Source organism: Hyperolius riggenbachi, chromosome 2 (genome assembly GCF_040937935.1).
Source record: "Hyperolius riggenbachi isolate aHypRig1 chromosome 2, aHypRig1.pri, whole genome shotgun sequence".
Lineage (NCBI taxonomy): Eukaryota > Metazoa > Chordata > Amphibia > Anura > Hyperoliidae > Hyperolius > Hyperolius riggenbachi.
This window is the reverse complement of record NC_090647.1, coordinates 197,185,363-197,203,448: the sequence shown is the minus strand read 5'-3', so window position 1 is coordinate 197,203,448 and position 18,086 is coordinate 197,185,363. Positions and strand designations below refer to the sequence as shown.

The 18,086-nt window shown below is 45.0% G+C and overlaps 1 protein-coding gene across 1 annotated transcript in view; it reads left to right on the top strand.

The window, feature by feature from the left end:
• STK24 (serine/threonine kinase 24) overlaps positions 1–18,086 on the top strand; it is a 103,266-nt gene that overhangs the window by 63,213 nt on the left and 21,967 nt on the right. The window contains exon 3 of the mRNA XM_068267957.1: positions 15,342–15,398. Within this exon, the coding sequence (XP_068124058.1) occupies positions 15,342–15,398 (57 nt within the window). The remainder of the gene's footprint in view (positions 1–15,341; positions 15,399–18,086) is intronic.

Genomic DNA, 18,086 nt, shown 5'->3' with positions numbered 1-18,086 from the left:
GAAATAAAACAATTTGACATGTTGTTAAAATTTGGTTTGATGACTATGAATTAAAGGGTACCTGAGACGGATGAAAAGAAAAGTTTAAAACATTTTTTTTTTTTATACATACCTGGGGCTTCCTCTTAAGCATTGGCAGTTGAGAGGCATTTCATGTTACATACTTTCAATCAACAAAATTGTAATATGCAAATTAGAGTAGTCGGTGGAATCCTAACCTGAGGAGTTGGAGTCAGTGGTGGAAGAGGATAACGAGGGACTGATTAGCCTGAAGGGGGCTGGAGGAAGCACCAGGTATGTATAACACTTTTCTTTTCATCCTTCTCAGGTACCATTTAATTCGTAGTCACCAAACCAAATTTTAACAACATATCAAATTATTTGATTTCATGAGCAAAGAGAGTGCGTACATTTGCATAAACCAGCATCAATGCAGAATTATTGACCATCTCTATTAGTGACACGGCTACACATCAGGCTTTATTCTTACAGCATAGATGTTGTTTAGTATATATGTTACGGCCAGAACCCGAAGTTTGGCCACTTCTAGTTCTGGCCGGCCACTTCGGGTTCCGGCCGGCCAATGCGCGAAGTGGCCGCTGCGCTGCGGCCAATGTTGGAAATGGAATGATTCCTCTGACATTAATGTATCTTCTGGCCGCAGCACAACGGCCAAACGTAGAACAACTTAGTTCATTTAATGCAATTCAGCCGGTGGCAATGTAACAATTCAAGCCGCCGGCTTTTTCTCTGCCTCTCTCTCCTCCTCTTATGGGCAGCAGGCGGGGACACGCGTGTCCCCGGGAGTCGTTCGTCGCACCAGGTAAGCAGAGCGGGGAGGCTGCAGACATCGCTTCTGCCAGCACCCGCTCTGCAAGAACGGCAGGATTCCCCTGCCGCGACGAACGACTCCGGGGGGACACTCGTGTCCCCGCCCGGCTGCCCATAGGAGAGAGCGAGAGAGGGGGGGAGGGAGAAGGAGAGAGAGAGAGAGGCAGAGGAGGAGAGAGAGATGCAGAGAAAAAGCCTTGAATTGTTACATTGCCGCCGGCTGAATTGCATTACATGAACTAAGTTGTTCTACGTTTGGCCGCTGCGCTGCGGCCAGAAGATACATTAATGTCAGAGGAATCATTCCATTTCTAACATTGGCCGCAGCGCAGCGGCCACTTCGCGCATTGGCCGGCCAGAACCCGAAGTGGCCGGCCAGAACTAGAAGTGGCCAAACTTCGGGTTCTGGCCGTAACATATATAAGAGATTCCTGTGTACACATCATATATACAGTCACAATCAGATGTGTATATCTGACTTTAAAAATACAGGTACTGCTTTACTGAAGCAGCACAAGTAACTAATTTTGATTGGTTTATTTCATTTTTGTGGACTAAGCACAGCTATTACTGTATGTATAAATGATTTATGATGACTATTACCTGAGAAATAGAACATTTTATCATATTTTCTATTTTAATTACAGTTTAAATTCAGTCGGAGTCGGTGCATTTTCTCCCGACTCAGACTCCAGGCACTCAAAATTGCCCCGACTCCACGACTCCGACTCCACAGCCCTGCAAAAGGGCGTAATGTAAATCAAATCTTCCACAAATAAACAGTGGTTTCCATCTGAATATCCTAGTAATTTCTATTGAATAAATTGAACAGTAAATTCCTGGTGTAGTACAACCTGCCCACCATGTCAACCACATGCGACACATGATCTGTGCTTCTGAGTTAGACGGGAAATCTCCAAGTGGTCATGTGGATTATTGTTTTTGCTTGAATTAGTTCTGCTGCGGTGAGTTGGTCTGTCTGAGATAAAATGCTCCTGTGAGTAGCAGGCAGTACTCAGTCTTTCAGGCACAACTGCAGAGAGCTTTTTCCACTATTGCAATAAGACACACACAAGAGAGACTTCAGTGTTGGGCTAGTGACGGAGTAAATAGACAAAGGTGTGATTTATGAAATGTGACGGCATGGGTGGAGGCATCACTTTGGCCTGTCATTTTCAAGGGTGTTGCTGCATTGCGTTTCCCTTCCCTTATGAAGGCCAGTAACTCATAGCTAATAAAATGAATTTATATTTATTAACTCTTTTCAAGTTTTAAAGACACTCCTATCAGAGGAGTGGATAAGCCTGTAAGTTTTAAAACCAGCCACTAGATTAAGCGCAGAACAGGCTTCTGAACTGCGTCAAAAAGACCAGTAAAGGGGCCCATACACCTAACGATTTTCCCACGATTATACGGCCAATTCGATCACAGTGATCGAATCGGCTGTGAAATCGCCGCGCACACGCTGACAGAACGATCGATTTCTGTCCGAAATAGATCGTTTCCATCGATTCCCGTCGTTCCGTCCGTGCGGAAGATTTTTCTTGATCGCCGGCGGGTCGGGAGTGCGTCGATAGCGGCGTTCGAATGCCTGACGACCAACGCAATACAGCGGGTATACATTACCTGTTCCGGCCGGCGCGAGTCCCCTGGTCTCTGCTGTCTTCTCCGCTCTGGTCTGGTCTCTGGCATGCTTCACTTCTTCCTGCCCAGCAGGAAGTTTAACCACTTGAGGACCCACCCTTTACCCCCCCTTAAGGACCAGCGCTGTTTTAGCTGATCTGTGCTGGGTGGGCTCTGCAGCCCCCAGCACAGATCAGGGTGCAGGCAGAGCGACCAGATCGCCCCCCTTTTTTCCCCACTAGGGGGATGATGTGCTGGGGGGGTCTGATCGCTCCTGCCTGCCGGGTGTTGCGGGGGGGGGGGCACCTCAAAGCCCCCCTCCGCGCCGAAATCCCCGCCCCCCCTGGTGAACCGGGCTGCACAGGACGCTATCCGTCCTGTGCAGCCAGTGACAGGCTGTCCCCTGTCACATGGCGGCGATCCCCGGCCGCTGATTGGCTGGGGATCGCCGATCTGCCTTACGGCGCTGCTGCGCAGCAGCGCCGTACAATGTAAACAAAGCGGATTATTTCCGCTTGTGTTTACATTTAGCCTGCGAGCCGCCATCGGCGGCCCGCAGGCTATTCACGGAGCCCCCCGCCGTGAATTGACAGGAAGCAGCCGCTCGCGCGAGCGGCTGCTTCCTGATTAATCAGCCTGCAGCTGGCGACGCAATACTGCGTCGCTGGTCCTGCAGCTGCCACTTTGCCGACGCACGGTATAAGCGTGCGGTCGGCAAGTGGTTAAACAGTAGAGGGCGCTCTACTGTTTAAACTTCCTGCCGGGCAGCAAGAAGTGAAGCATGCCGGAGACCAGACCAGAGCGGAGAAGAAGACAGCAGAGACCTGGGAAGTCACGCCGGCAGAGCAGGTAATGTATGCGGGGGGGGGGGGGGGGGAGCGGCAGCAGCACCACCACAGATTGTGATCGGTTTCAGGCTGAAATCGGTTCACAAGCTGTTTGCAGTAAGGCAGCCATACAATCCCTCTCTGATCAGATTCCATCAGAGAGGGATTGATCTGTTGGTCGAATCTGATGGCAAATCGACCAGTGTATGGCCACCTTAAAGCAACCATACACTCGATTTTCCCAGGTAGATTCCATCACTTTTGAATCTGCTGGAAATCTGTAGCGCTAAAAGCTGATTTATTTGTTGTATTGATCGAATTTGTGGCAAAAAAACAAACAAACCTCTTACTGCTTCAGTTCTCTGGAAACTAATAGATGATTCATGAGTTAGAGAATGACTACTCTTTCAAGGGCAAAGCCCACCAGCTGTGCCTTGTTACCTTTCAAAGTGATTAATATATAAATTCTGTTTACTGTACATTATGATGTCAGTGATAGAATGTAAACCTCTTCTGTTTAAGGATTACAGGATTTTTGTAGCGTGCCTTCTGATTCCATATGACCCGCACTCTTAGCGCTCTTTCACACTAGGAGCTGATCCATGCGTTTTGACGGATCGCTCCTAAGATGTGGTAAGAGGGGTAACTTGAAAGTCTATTACCTTTCATGGTACCTTTCACATTAGACAAAGCGTTCTAGAGTGTTACGTCGTAACGCATCTGGGAGCTTTTAATCGTCCAGTGCCGACATTTCCGTCTGATAAATTAGAACTAGCACCGCTGATCAGCATCAAACTGCAACTTCCCAACAGCACGGCGTAGCTCATAACGCGTGCATGAAATTGAGTTCATGCATGTGTTAGCTAATGTAATAGAACCCTTATGGCTCGATCCTGAAGCTATAGATCTAGCACAGAATTTCCCTGTTGCTGCTCATGCTCAAACTGCTGACACTCAGTAACTAATCTTGGAACAACATAAAGCTTTGATTGCTAGTGGCCATGTTTGTGCTGGACTCGGGAGAGGGAATGGCCCATGTGATATGTCCTTATGAATACAGACAGGAATCCAGCCCTTTAGGTGAATGTATTGCAGGCAGAATTACAATCATACATCATATTTGTGACTTTATGTGAATACCTAACTTTGTGTAGGATAAACTTTGAATAATATTTGAATTTATGCAGCAGCATTTTTTTGTTTTATTACCTCTATAGTGCAAAGCAGATGGCTATGGCGCTCAGTGCCGACACTGGGTGCTGCTATAGCAGTAATGATATAATGCGTGGGGCGCGTAAGGGTAATTCAGGGTTCTGTTGATCGCCGGGCCCCAAATTACTTCTTCCTCCAAGTTGTGACAACTCAGAGGTGGAATAGTATTTAACCCTGCCAGGAATTTGAACAGCAGAAGGGTTAGCAGTCAGTCAGCTCAGCCTTCTCCCAGCTCACCGGTGGCATAACTGTATGAACGCCTTTAGTGCCATAAAAATTCAATAAAGCACTACGCTTCTGGCTGCATGATTTTGTTTGTGTTTACATATGTGATTTCTGTAAAGCTGGAGTTCTAATTAAAGCAGGAGTGTATTTTTAAATACAGTTACCCTGTTGCTGCTCTATACCTTCAAGAGAAGAGTCTGTGTTGGTGTTAAAATAATTCCAACATTTGTATAGCTCTATTCTCCTGTCAGACTCAAAGCGCTTGAGAGCTGCAGCTTTTAGGGGCGTGTTCAGTAGGCCACCCTGCAGTGTTGGGGAGTGTTGCCCAAGGGCTCCTTACTGAACAGGTCCTTGCCTACTATTAGGAAGAGCCGAGATTCAAATCCTGTCTAGGTCTTCCATCATCCAGAGCCTGCAAGTACCAAATGACTAAATTGGTGGATGTCTGCTTCTTCCAGCCAACAGGGCTCAACATTTTTTTTATGGACTTTCTCCCATTTTGAAGGAGAGACATAATAAACAGTCCAGTCCTGGGAGGCTGGAAGATCAGGAGCTGTTTTGTACAATCAGGTCTGTTGGTAAGCAGGTAAGCTTGGTAAGCAGTTTGCTGTGAGCAAACAGCAGGTTCTGCATGGTAGAAAACTCTGCTAGCATAAAAAATTGCCAGTACAGTTGCGTCTCGGCTAACCGGCACCTACAAGGATTGGCTGATGCCGGAAAGGTGTGCTTTCTCGTTGGTTGAGATTTAATGTTAGCTGCGGGGAGGTCAATGCAGAGCATAGCATGCAGCGGACTCTGTAACTCACCTTCACTGGGATCCAGGGCCGGCAGCCATTCTCCTTCCGGTCCTCAGAGGCTCTGGATCCCTCTGGTGAGATCGCAGTCTGTCATCATGATGACAGATGGCAATCTCACTATATGGTTACAGCGCCACCTGGAGGACAGGGGGATAATTGCAGCACTGGATCCAAGGGAGTTGAGTAATTGCAGGGGCTGCTGTAGGCAGGGATGAGCAACGGATGAATTCCAAATAGGTGGTGTTCGGAATTCATCCAGGTAATTAGCACACCTGAGCGGGGGAAGGGGGGGCGCGGGAGGGTTAAACTTACCCAGGAGCCTTCTGCTTTAATCCGTCCCACGGCGCATTCCAGTTCACGGTCACATGACTACCGCACTTACTCCTTCAACCCGAAAGGAGAAAGTGCGGTAGCCACGTGACCGTGAAATGGAATGCAGCGTGGGACGGATTAAAGCAGAAGGCTCCCGGGTGAGTTTAACCCTCTCCCCCCCCCCCCCCCCCCCCCAGGTGTGCTAATTACCTTGGATGAATTCCGAATAAAACCTATTCGGAATTCATCTGTTGCTCATCCCCTGGCTGTAGGCTCTCCAGGGGTTTTTTTTTTTTTTTTTTTTGATGTTAGGGTCTAAAAGATAATGAAAAAATTGTACCGATTTTAGTCCTTAATATCAGGAAAAAGTCATACCGCCAGGGAGGTTAGGCACAGTAGAGCCCACAAACTGCCCAAGAAGCTGCAAAGTGTTAGTACCGGCGCTGGCTTAAGATGGGTATGGCCCTTTAAATGGTTGTCACCTCGGTGCTGCTCAGTAAACTGGGTGGTGCCAGTATGCTAAAATAGGGAACACAAAAGGAAAACGGAGCGCTCCGATGGTGCGTTACCACTTTTAATAAATTAACACGCTTAAAATCAATGCACTTACAATGTATGTGCAAGGAATGCACATTTGAGAGGCCAGCAGCGAGTCCCCTCTGCGTCCTGTGCCTGGCCAGGGCTAACAGGGTCCGTGCGGATGGTGGGCAGGTATGGAGGAGGACAAACGCCGACTCACGATCCTCTCGGCAAGCCGTCTGACGTCACTACGCGTTTCGGCGCTTAAAGGCGTGGTTAAGCGCCGAAACGCGTAGTGACGTCAGACGGCTTGCCGAGAGGATCGTGAGTCGGCGTTTGTCCTCCTCCATACCTGCCCACCATCCGCACGGACCCTGTTAGCCCTGGCCAGGCACAGGACGCAGAGGGGACTCGCTGCTGGCCTCTCAAATGTGCATTCCTTGCACATACATTGTAAGTGCATTGATTTTAAGCGTGTTAATTTATTAAAAGTGGTAACGCACCATCGGAGCGCTCCGTTTTCCTTTTGTGTAAACTGCCCAAGAAGTTGGCCTTCACTACTGTGAGTGATTTGTGCTGGTTGGTTGAGTCCCGGATAATTTAGACTCTACTATAATGTTGTTTGATTTCTTCCCGGAGAATATGAATTGGGCTAACTACTTGCACTCTCTCCATTTGATTCACATTTTGTGAAGTTTTGTCTCTGTACCTTTCAATTAAACCTGAGAGCCATTTGCAGGTAATTTCTTGCTTTGCTCAGAATAGCATTTTGGTTTTAAAAGTATGTTATTAAGGTGTTCCCAAGGATACATCATTAGGGGTCATTTTGGTGTGGGACAGCCCATTACAAATGCAGGAATTTTGTGACTTGCCAAATAAGATGATAAAACCATGAAGAAGAGAGCTGGCACTTGAGACGATGCACAGCATTCCCCTTGGTATTTGGCTATTTGAGCAGGTACAAGATATGCCTGGCATACCACATATAGTTGGGTTAAGCGTTCTTTTGGGTAAGGCGAGGTGGCTTTATGACTTGTGAAGCCACATCCCAGTCCTCTGTATGAAGAGATAGACTAGTGGTCTCCTATTTTTCTTTGGAGCAAACTGTAAAATTTAAGGCCTTTTGCTAGAGGAGGGCTTTGCATAGATGGCTAGTCAGGCGTTTGCTGGGACCTGAACTAAAATGTAGTTTCAAGGATGGGCTTTGTGATTGTATTTATGATCAAGTGTTTATTCAGCATATAGTACCCAATATTTGTTAGTGTTTATCACCCGGTAAAACTGATCGCATTCTGCTACACAGGAGCAACTCTGTTCTTGTCCCTGAAGTGCTAGAAGGAGGTGAAAATATGAGAGTAAAGGAGGTGGGATGTAATCCATTCTCTTTGGATAATTTCTATTGGAGAATTTATGGATAAGCACATGACTGCTTTGTACTCCTCTAATTGGCTGGTCACAATTTTGTAATCTTATCCTAATCCTGCTTCCTGCTGTAGTCTTTACAGGAAGTAAAGTGAGAAAAAATGCAAACTGATCACCTGATAAAGCCAATCGCTTTCTTTTCTGTCAATATTTTTTACAGTAGAAATTCTACTAGGAGAGTTGACTATCTCAAGCAAGGATCACAGGGCATATTAGAAAGCTTACAGATTAGGTCATAGCCAAATTCTGACATACACTAAGCCCTGATGCTCTTGTGATATCTAATAATAGCTACTAGATCAATAATATTGAATTATTGGTCAGGGCACTATTTAAAAGCACATTATACATAATCTGTTATGTTGCATTTGCCCTTTAATAACGTTCCTATACCTTGCCTATTTTCAGAGTAGAATGGACTGTTTCATATTTAATAGGAACATTATGGGCCAAAACTGGTTCTCCTCAATTTTGAACTGCTAGGATGGATCATCTGATTAGTGAGTCTCCTACATTTAGGTATTGCATGTGGTTATGGTGTTCCTGGGCATGTGGACCAGAGTTGTAATGGGATTCACAATCCAAAACAGTTTTGAATTTTATGTGAATCTGGAGTGGATGTATTAGCACAGATGCATAATGCCCTGTGCACACTTTTACCTTGATTAGCTGGATTTCTGAAGCCAGTGGAGTGGGAGCTGACAAACCCTGCCTTCTGTATCAAAGGAAAGGTGGGAGCTGTTGAACAGTTGGGAGGACTGTATGAATTGGTTCCTTGGGGGGGGGGGAAACAGGAATACAAATAGACAAGACAAGACACAGAACATTTATATTGCGCTTTTAGGAGAAAAGCAGCTCAAAGCGTCAGAGCTGCAGCCACTAGGACACACTCTTTAGGCAGTAGCAATGTTAGGGAGTCTTGCCCAAGGTCTCCTAGGTGCTGGCTTACTGAACAGGAAGATCTGAGATTCGAACCCTAGTTTCCTGTGTCAGAGGCCGAGCCCTTAACCAGTACACTATTCAGGAAGGCATGTAAGCTTTATGGGGAAAGTGTGGAACTATGGCCACTGGCAGCTGAGACTGCTGAAACTACATGTTGCAGTGTTTGTGGAAAGTACGGTATATGTGCCTCAGGGACAGAGATCACTATTGGCCACCCGTTTAGATCCACACTATAAAGACAAACTGACAGGTCAGTTGGGATATAGGCAAGTATGACATTTTCATATTGATAATGTGCCTAGCAGCCCTCAGTTGGGGTCAGTATAAAAAGCTATAATAACCCCCTTCCCTTATAGGCTTCAGTGCAAGTTGAAATGTAAATTTAATTTTTTTCTTTCTTTGTACGAGTGCCAGACTTCTGGTTTCACAGTAAAAGAGCTGGAAGCTCATGCGATCGCTCCGTCATGAGTCCTAAAGGGCAAGCTAATATGTTTTTTTAGTCTCTAAACTTAAGTCCAGTACATACCCTGGATTAAACTTTGCTGAAGCGGCCATCATGGACTGTCTTGGATAAGAATTTAGCATGTGTAAAGGACCCCACCGATGTCCCCTAAAGAGTCAGCATGCCAGCTCTTTACTGATGTCTGACTTGCCCTCTGCCATGTTATTCTTCCACTCACCACACCCTGCTGTAAGCCATTCCACTGTGCATTGTTCACACTCCCTCCTCCCATAGTTAAAGGTGCACCACTAATATCTGCCCTGAACTGCCACCCAAGGTATCAAGCCTCGATACCTGTTCCTGACATAAATTTATAAGTTTATCCGTAGCTTTAGAGCAGCTCACTCCTTCCTGCTGTGTGATTCATGAAGATGAACAGCCATCGTCTGCGCCCCTTCCTCATGCCCCTGTGACTTTGCTGTACTGCACCAAAGCAAGCAGAGTCTTACCCTAGTGGTTGAAAGTAGTGACAATCAATCTGAAAATTATGTTCCTGTTCTAATGTCATATTGGAGTGCTTTACATTATTATTATTTATTCATAAAGCGCCAGCATATTCCGTGGCGCTGTACAATGTAAGAAAACAAGGGATACATAATGATACAGACAATGATATACATCAAATATGAACACTGGTACAAAATACAGCACTGCTGATTACAATTGCAAATTTAACATGATGACTAAAATGTATAAATGTCTAACAGAGTGCAAGCAATTAAATTAATAACATTCCATGACACAAAAAGGTGAGAGCCCTGCCCTTGCAAGCTTACAATCTAAAGGAATGGGGTGGAAACAAGAGGTGGGGGGAGTATACAGTATATGTACAGGCAGTGCGTAATTAGGTTATTTAGTGGGTGCATGGCCTAAGCTAGAGAATATGCTTGTCGGAAAAGGTGGATTTTGAGGGAGCGTTTAAAGATTTCAAAGGTGGGAGAGTGGCAGATGTGCTGTGGAAGGGCAATCCAGAGGAGGGGTGAGGCACGTGAGAAGTCTTGTACACGTGAATGTGAGGAGGTAATTGTAGAAGAGGATAAAAGAAGCTCGTGTGCAAATCTGAGATTGCGGTTGGGTTGGTATCTAGATACTAGTGAGGAGATGTACGGGGAGAGAGATTGTGGAGAGCTTTGTAGGTTAGGGTTAAGAATTTGAACTGAACCCTCTCGTTAATTGGTAGCCAGTAAAGAGCTTGACAGAGAGGAGAGATGAATAAGTCGAGCAGCAGAGTTCAGTACAGAATTGAGCTGTGCTAATCGGTTAGTTGGAAGTCCACCAAGCAATATATTGCAATAGTCCAATCGAGATTTAATAAGAGCATGTACTAACATTTTGGTTGTGTCATGGGAGAGAAAAAGTGGGATACGTGCTATGTTTTTTGAGATGGAGATGACAGGAGCTGGTTAGGGCGTTAATATGAGAAATAAATGAGAGAGAAGAATCAAATATAACCCCCTAAGCACCGTGCTTTGGGGACTGAAGTTAGAGACGTGTTGTTAACATTTATTGTAATATCAGGTAAAGGGGTGGACAGGGATGGTGGAAAGACTATTAGTTCAGTTTTATTCATATTAAGTTTTAAGAAGCGAGAGGAAATGAAAGAGGAAATAGCGGACAGGCAGTCGGGAACCTGTGTGAGGAGGGAGTAAAGGTCTGGGGCCGAGAGGTACAGTTGTGTATCATCTGCATATAGGTGGTATTGAAAACCAAATGAGTTGATTTAAGTTACCAAGACCGTGCATGTAGATGGAAAAGAGGAGGGGACCGAGTACAGAGCCTTGAGGTACCCCTACAGACAGAGGATATGAAGAGGAGGCCTGATCTGAATATGAAACCGTGAAAGACCTTCCAGAGAGGTAGGAAGATATCCAGGAGAGAGCGAAGTCCTTTATTCCTATAGATGAAAGGATCTGTAGGAGCAGAGTGTGGTTGACAGTGTCGAATGCTGTTGACAGATCTAGAAGGAGGAGTATGGAATAATAGCCTTTGGATTTAGCTGTGAGGAAATCATTTGCTACTTTGACGAGGGCTGTTTCTGTGGAGTGGTTTGGCTGGAAGCCAGACTGGAACTGATCAAGCAAGGAATTTGCAGATAAATACTGACTTAGTTCAGCATGAATGTGGCGTTCAAGTAATTTAGATACAAATGGGAGAAGTGACACTGGGCGGTAGTTAGCAAGTTTGGTGGGGTCAAGAGATGGTTTTTTTTAAGTAGTGGTGTTACAACAGCATTCTTGAGTGAGGATGGAAAAATTCCGGTGGAGAGGGATAGGTTAAACAGTGATGTTAGGGCAGGGATGAGGGATGTGGATAGCTGTGGAATGAGATGTGGTGGGATAGGATCCAAAGAACAGGTGGTTAGATGGGATTTGGAGATAAGAGAAGAGAGCGAATGTTCGGAGAGTGGAGAGAAACTGGAAAGAGAACAGTCAACAAGAGGAGTGGAGATGGAGTTTGAGGTCTGCATGGAAAACACACTACGGATTTTTGCAATTTTATCTGTAAAGTATGTTGCAAATTCTTCAGCTGATAAGCATGAAGAAGGAGGAGGAGGGGGTGGACGGAGAAGGGAGTTGAAAGTACTGAACAGGCGCTTTGGATTGTGCAAGTGGGAGGATATGAGGGAGGAAAAGTATGATTGTTTTGCAGAAGAAAGAGCGGTTTTAATCTTGTTCAACTTTTTTTTTTTTTTTGTAAGAGATGAAATCTTCATTAGTATTAGTTTTTCTCCAACGGCGTTCAGCTACCCTAGAGCACCCCTTTAGCTGTTTAGTAGCTTTGGTCAGCCAGGGTTGGCGACTGACACGGTGTGGGCGGACATTGGTGAGGGGTGCGATTGAATCCATGACTTGTGTGATTGAGCTGTGGTAGTGTGCAGCTGCTGAGTCAGGGTCAGTGGATGGTTGTGTGAGGAGAAGTGCCAAGGCATCAGAGACAGATTGCATGTCTATGTTGTGGTAGTTCCTGCGTATATATGAGCATGCTTGAGGCAGCATGGTAGGAAGAGAGAGGGAGAGAGAGAAGTTTAGTAAGTTATGATCAGAGAACGGGAGAGGAGTATTAGTGAAATCGGTGATAGAACAGAGACGAGTGAATATGAGGTCAAGTGTATGACCATTAGAGTGAGTTGGAGCAGTGGACCACTGAGACAGGCCGTAGGAGGAAGTAAGTGACAGAAGTTTAGTGGCGGCCGAATTGTTGGTGTCAACATGAATGTTAGTCACCCATAATGATGGTAGGAATATTGGAGGACAGGAACTGGAGGAGCCATGCAGAGAAGTGATCTAGGAAGAAGGAAGCAGGGCCAGGAGGGCGGTAGATTATTGCGATCTGGAGGTTAGAGGGAGAGTATAGACTGACTGCATGGACTTCAAAGGAAGGTAGAGAAAGAGAAGGAATGAGGGTGAGTGACTTGAAGGAGCATCTATCAGAGAAAAGAATGCCCACACCACCGCCATGTTTATTCCCACTTCTAGGCGTGTGACTAAAGTGGAATCCCCCATAAGAGAGGGCGGCAGGTGAGACCATGTCAGGAGTCAGCCATGTTTCTGTGACCCCAAAGAAGGTGAAGGCGTTGGAGTTGAAAAGGTCATGGATGAAAGGAAGTTTGCTGCAGACTGAGCGGGCATTCCAGAGAGCAGCAGAGATAGGTGTGGTAGGAGGGGGAGAAGAGGAATATTAATAAGGTTGTTGCAGCTGGCAGAGAGGGTCCGGGGTTTGGTGAAATGTCACCTGCAGCAAGGAGAAGTAGGAGGCAGAGAGAGCGGAGGATAGGGTGGGATTTAGATTTATGGGTAGAAGGCGCATGAAATGTATAGCGAGGTTGTATGAATAAGAAAGTTTCGTGAGAGGCAACCTGTGGAGATGATAAAAGAGAGGAAGAAATGTAGAGCGTGTTGCTGACAGCAGGAGGATGCAGTGAGTGTACAGATTTGAGAATAGCAGGGGAAAGCAGGCTAATCATGAAGAGCAGAGACAACATTATTGCACTAACTGTGACTCAGATGGCTAAAGTCTTGTGTCTGTTCCTTCTGGTCTCTTCTGGCTTAATTTTGGTCTAATTCGGTCGTTCTCTTTGTACTTAGAAACCGGTGTCCTTTGAAATACCGGTGCAAAAACGACCAAGGTCTAAATCGACTTAGAGCTGCATTTATATAGTAAGCCTGATAGCCTATGCTTAGCAGACCTGATTGTAGATTGACTGACTGATGCAGGTGAGGAACTGAGCACTCAGCCTGTAGCAGATCACAGTACAAGTCAGGTAATTAAGCAGGAAGTAGCTTAATTGTCTATAGGTGTTAGTGCCAAATTAGCATGGAGCCAGAGATATGAGCCAGTGGAGAGCAGACTAAAGGTGCGTACACACATGCGACTATAGTCGTTTGTAACGATCATTCCCCGATCTTTACCAACAACGATCGTTACAAAAAATGAACCACCGACTATTACGGCAAACGACGAACGAGCCAAATCGCTACAAAAGAAAGTTCTGTCTCGGCGGATTTTAACCAACGACGATCGTTTGCAAAAGTAGTACATCGTTGATAACGGTCGTTCATACTAGGCTTGACATGCGCATTTCACAATTTCTCTGTAAAACTTCTCATTTTTATGCGCAGGCGCAATAGTTGCTTTACGTGATGTAACGTTCGTTCTAACGATCAGATCGTTACACACCTTTTAAAACTAACTTTACTTAGGTCGTTCTTTCATCAATTAAAAGTTTGTTCGTCGTTCTCAACGAACGATCGTTGTCGCATGTGTGTACGTAGCATAATTCATGGAATATACAAAGCCAGCCACTTAGATATACTAAAAATGCAAAGTATTGCAGCACTTCAGAATATTCAAAGATTGCATTAAATTTGAGAGTTCACAGAAGCGCAGATCATAGCATAAGAGTTAGATAGTGTTCACAGAAAGATTACAGTAAAAACTTATGTCCAGAATCCCTCAGAAGAACTTCACATGTGCTCCACAAATCTTTGTCTGAGTCCAATTAAATTGAATGGCGTTCCTCTTATTAGAGTCTAGCAGTTTCTGAAACCAATGTGATTGTAAATCGGAACAAGAAATGATGACACAAATATATATTGTTCATCAATCTTGCCTGTCACCTACTAGCCTACCTCAATATAAACCAGACACCACAGACTCTTGTCCCAAATACAATGCTTCATCTCCCACATTCTTCCATCTTGTATGGGATTGCCTGGTTGTAAAAGCATGTTGGCAACAAGTTACCAAGTTCCTACATGATAAAATGGGATGTCCCGTGAATAGTGACCCAATACTCTGCATCCTAGGTGTGATTCAAGACAAAGATCTTGACCTTTTTTGTCTGGAACACTCTTCATGGTAAGACAGGAGGTGGCGTGCAGACGGCTTGTGCCCATGCCACCAACATTTCTAGGCTGGTTAAAAGAATGGATAGTAGCTTCCTTACAAGAGGTCAGTGTATATACACCATGGAGCTATAAAAAGAGTTAATGTAATCTGGGACAGGTGGAAACACCGGGGGTGACTACTGGTCAGGCTGCATCAATGCCTATTATACAAGGTAATGCAACGCATGTAAATAATGACTCTCTGGCCCATATTGATTATAACTCATTCATACTGTTGACCATAATTTGCTTTATTTGGTTAAGCATCTTGATACATGTAAACCTCCTAGATGATGATTCTAAGCACAGTAATAAGTGTGATGCATGTAACTTATAACATTGTAGCACATCCAGTTGCCTGGCTATCCTGCTGATTTTCTGCCTCTAATACTTTCAGCCATAGACCCTGAACATGCATGCAGAAGTTCTGGTGTTTCTGACAATATTGACAACCACTACTGCAGCCCAATAGATCAGCAGGACTGCCAGGCAACTGTTATTGTTTAAAAGGAAATAAATATGGCAGCCCCCAAATTCTTCTCTCCTAAAGTATGCAATATCATTGTACAGCACTCTATTTGGTGCTCTGCAAAGTGTGATGCTTGTTTCAATGTAAATGCCTTTTTATATTTGCACTATTAACATTGTTTTAAAAAAAATGTAATCTGAACACTAACATGCATATAGGAGCATATCCTTTTTCATACTACATTTGATACTGAATATACACTTATTCTTGTAGGACACAAAATTATGGATTATAATGGAATACCTCGGGGGAGGCTCTGCATTGGATCTGGTCTGTATAATCAAATGTCTTTTTTTCTTCTTTTATTTAAAAAATATTTCAGTGATTTTTTTTTTTTATTCTTTTTCTCTTTTCAGAATATGGGTTTGATAAACCTGTTATTGCTGTAGGTTATTTCAGTGAATTAAAATAATGAGCTTAAAGGAAAACTTAAGTCAAAAAAAAAAAATGACATTTACTCACCTGGGGCATCCCTCAGCACCCCGAAGCTGGATGGTGCCCTCGCAGCCCCGCTCCGATCGTCCTGTCCCCGCCGGCGGCTACTTCCGGTTCGGCGACAGCCGCCGACAGGCTGGGAACGCGGCTGATTTTCCGCGTTCCCAGCCGCTGCTATCACCCTCTATGCTGCTATAGCGTCTATATATACGCTATAGCAGCATAGAGGGTGATAGCAGCGGCTGGGAACGCGGAAAATCAGCCGCGTTCCCAGCCTGTCGGCGGCTGTCGCCGAACCGGAAGTAGCCGCCGGCGGGGACAGGACGATCGGAGCGGGGCTGCGAGGGCACCATCCAGCTTCGGGGTGCTGAGGGATGCCCCAGGTGAGTAAATGTCATTTTTTTTATTTGACTTAAGTTTTCCTTTAACTAATCATTGACTGCTGAAAGCAAGTTTTTTTCAGATGATTGTCAGCTCAAGCTAGATTGTAATTTTTATTTTCATGCAGTAAGGAAAGTAACCAGCAGCAGCTGTAAAGTGCTTTTCTCCCACAGGACTCTACTCCACCACAGAGCAGCTCTGGAGCATTTTTTAAAACGCTTGCAGGGGGAAAACTGCTTGACTAATGAAAGTGAATGGGATGGTGCACACCAGAGCGGGTCGTTTTTTCCACAAACGCAAACTCTGGGGCTGCAGCATATTTTTTAGATTTCTGAGGCGTTTCTGCCTCAATGTTAAAGTATAGGAAAGTGGAAAACTGCTCTGAAAAACGCTAAATCGGAGTTGTTTTCTAGGCGTTTTTGTTACAGAAGCTGTTTAGTAACAGCTTTACTGTAACAATATTTGTAATCTGCTACACAAAAACGCTCCAAAAAACGCTAGACATGTGTAGAAAACATGCCTAGAATCGCTCTGAAATCTGCTTCAAAAACCTCTAGCGTTTTGCAGATCTGCTAGAGGTTTTTGGTGTGCACTGGGCATCATCAGTTCAGTAATGTTTGTGGCAGGTTGTATTTTGATACAGTGGGAAGAGGTATATTCCCATAAATGCCAGACTGAACGGGTAGGCTTTCAGTTCGGACACCCTTCAGGAATTTAACTACCCTGATTCAATCGGGTAAGGGAGTCCACAGGGTTGGAGAAGTATGACAGAAAGAGGCTCTGGTTCCAAAGACTTTCAAGTTTACTCAGGGGTGGTTTTTAGATGCTATTAATCTCATGTTGTGGGAGGTTGCGGACAAAGCAAATCTTTAGACAACCAGGGTGTCTAAAACTACGGTATATGAAAAACTGCCAAGGCAGCCGATACCGACCGTCTCTGCTGAGCATGTGTACAGCGGTCCCCGACTCCTTGGCCAAAGATCATCCTATCGGATAGAACTGGCCGAGATTGTTCTCTCCACTCACATTGCCCTTTGTGTAGTATCAGTCCTGCACTGCTCCATTGGTTTTCTGCCTACCTCCCGCATAACAACAGAACACATTGGTAGCCTTTAGGCTAACAATGCATCTGAATGGCTTCAGACCTGAAATGTTGCTCATAAGATTGGGTGGCAAACCCCCCCAGCCAACGTGTCTCATACGTGTGGAGTGCATACACATCCAATTTTGATTGCCCAATGATTGGCCAGTTTTACAGCTTCTATGCAATATGAAGGCCAACAGATTTTGAATACTTTGAAAAAATTATGTAGGTTAGCTATCATACATCATGGCAGGGCCATGATGTAGGCTGGGAGATGTAATCCAGTTACAAGCGAGTACAGCATACTTGCAACTAACCGAATTACATCTTCCAGCATGAATTGCGACATGAAACCCCACCAGGAAGTACAAATTCCCATACAAGCTGCGGACGGGAGAAGATGGGAGGACCAGAGCATCAGCACTCCCCAGGTAAGTATTGGCTCTCCCCCTGACACCTGTCCCACCATAATGCGTACCTCCCTTATTTTTTAGAGTCTAAAAATGCACTATTCTGCACCCTGTACTGATACAGATAGTCTCCTACTTACCTACGGGTCACAACGTTTCATACATACAGAGTTGTTTCATGTACAAAATGTACTGTTTTTGTTATTACATATTTTTGTTGTTACATGTTACAGTATTGTATAAACTGTTGAAAAATACCGATGGGACGAACAGTCCGCCTGGCCCTGTGATTAATTGATCTCCAACGAATAGTACTTGCAGCTATTTTAAGGTCTGCGAGGTCTTTAAGTAATGTGCAGGAGCTTGCCATCGGTGCGTGTCTTTGATCACCCGCCCCTGGCCAGGAGCGCTCTGTTGGCCAACAGTTCGTCACAGGGCCGGTTGAACTGTTCGTGCCATCACTATTGGAACCCCCCCCCCCCCCCCCAAAAAAAAAGTTTTTATTCCATATACATTTATCCACATTTCACTGTGTATAACTCTTGACTCGACTTACAAATTATTTCAACTTACAAACACTGAACCTGTTTGTAATTAGGGGGTCACCTGTACAAGGACCTGAAGGCCAATTTTGAAAGTAATTTTTCA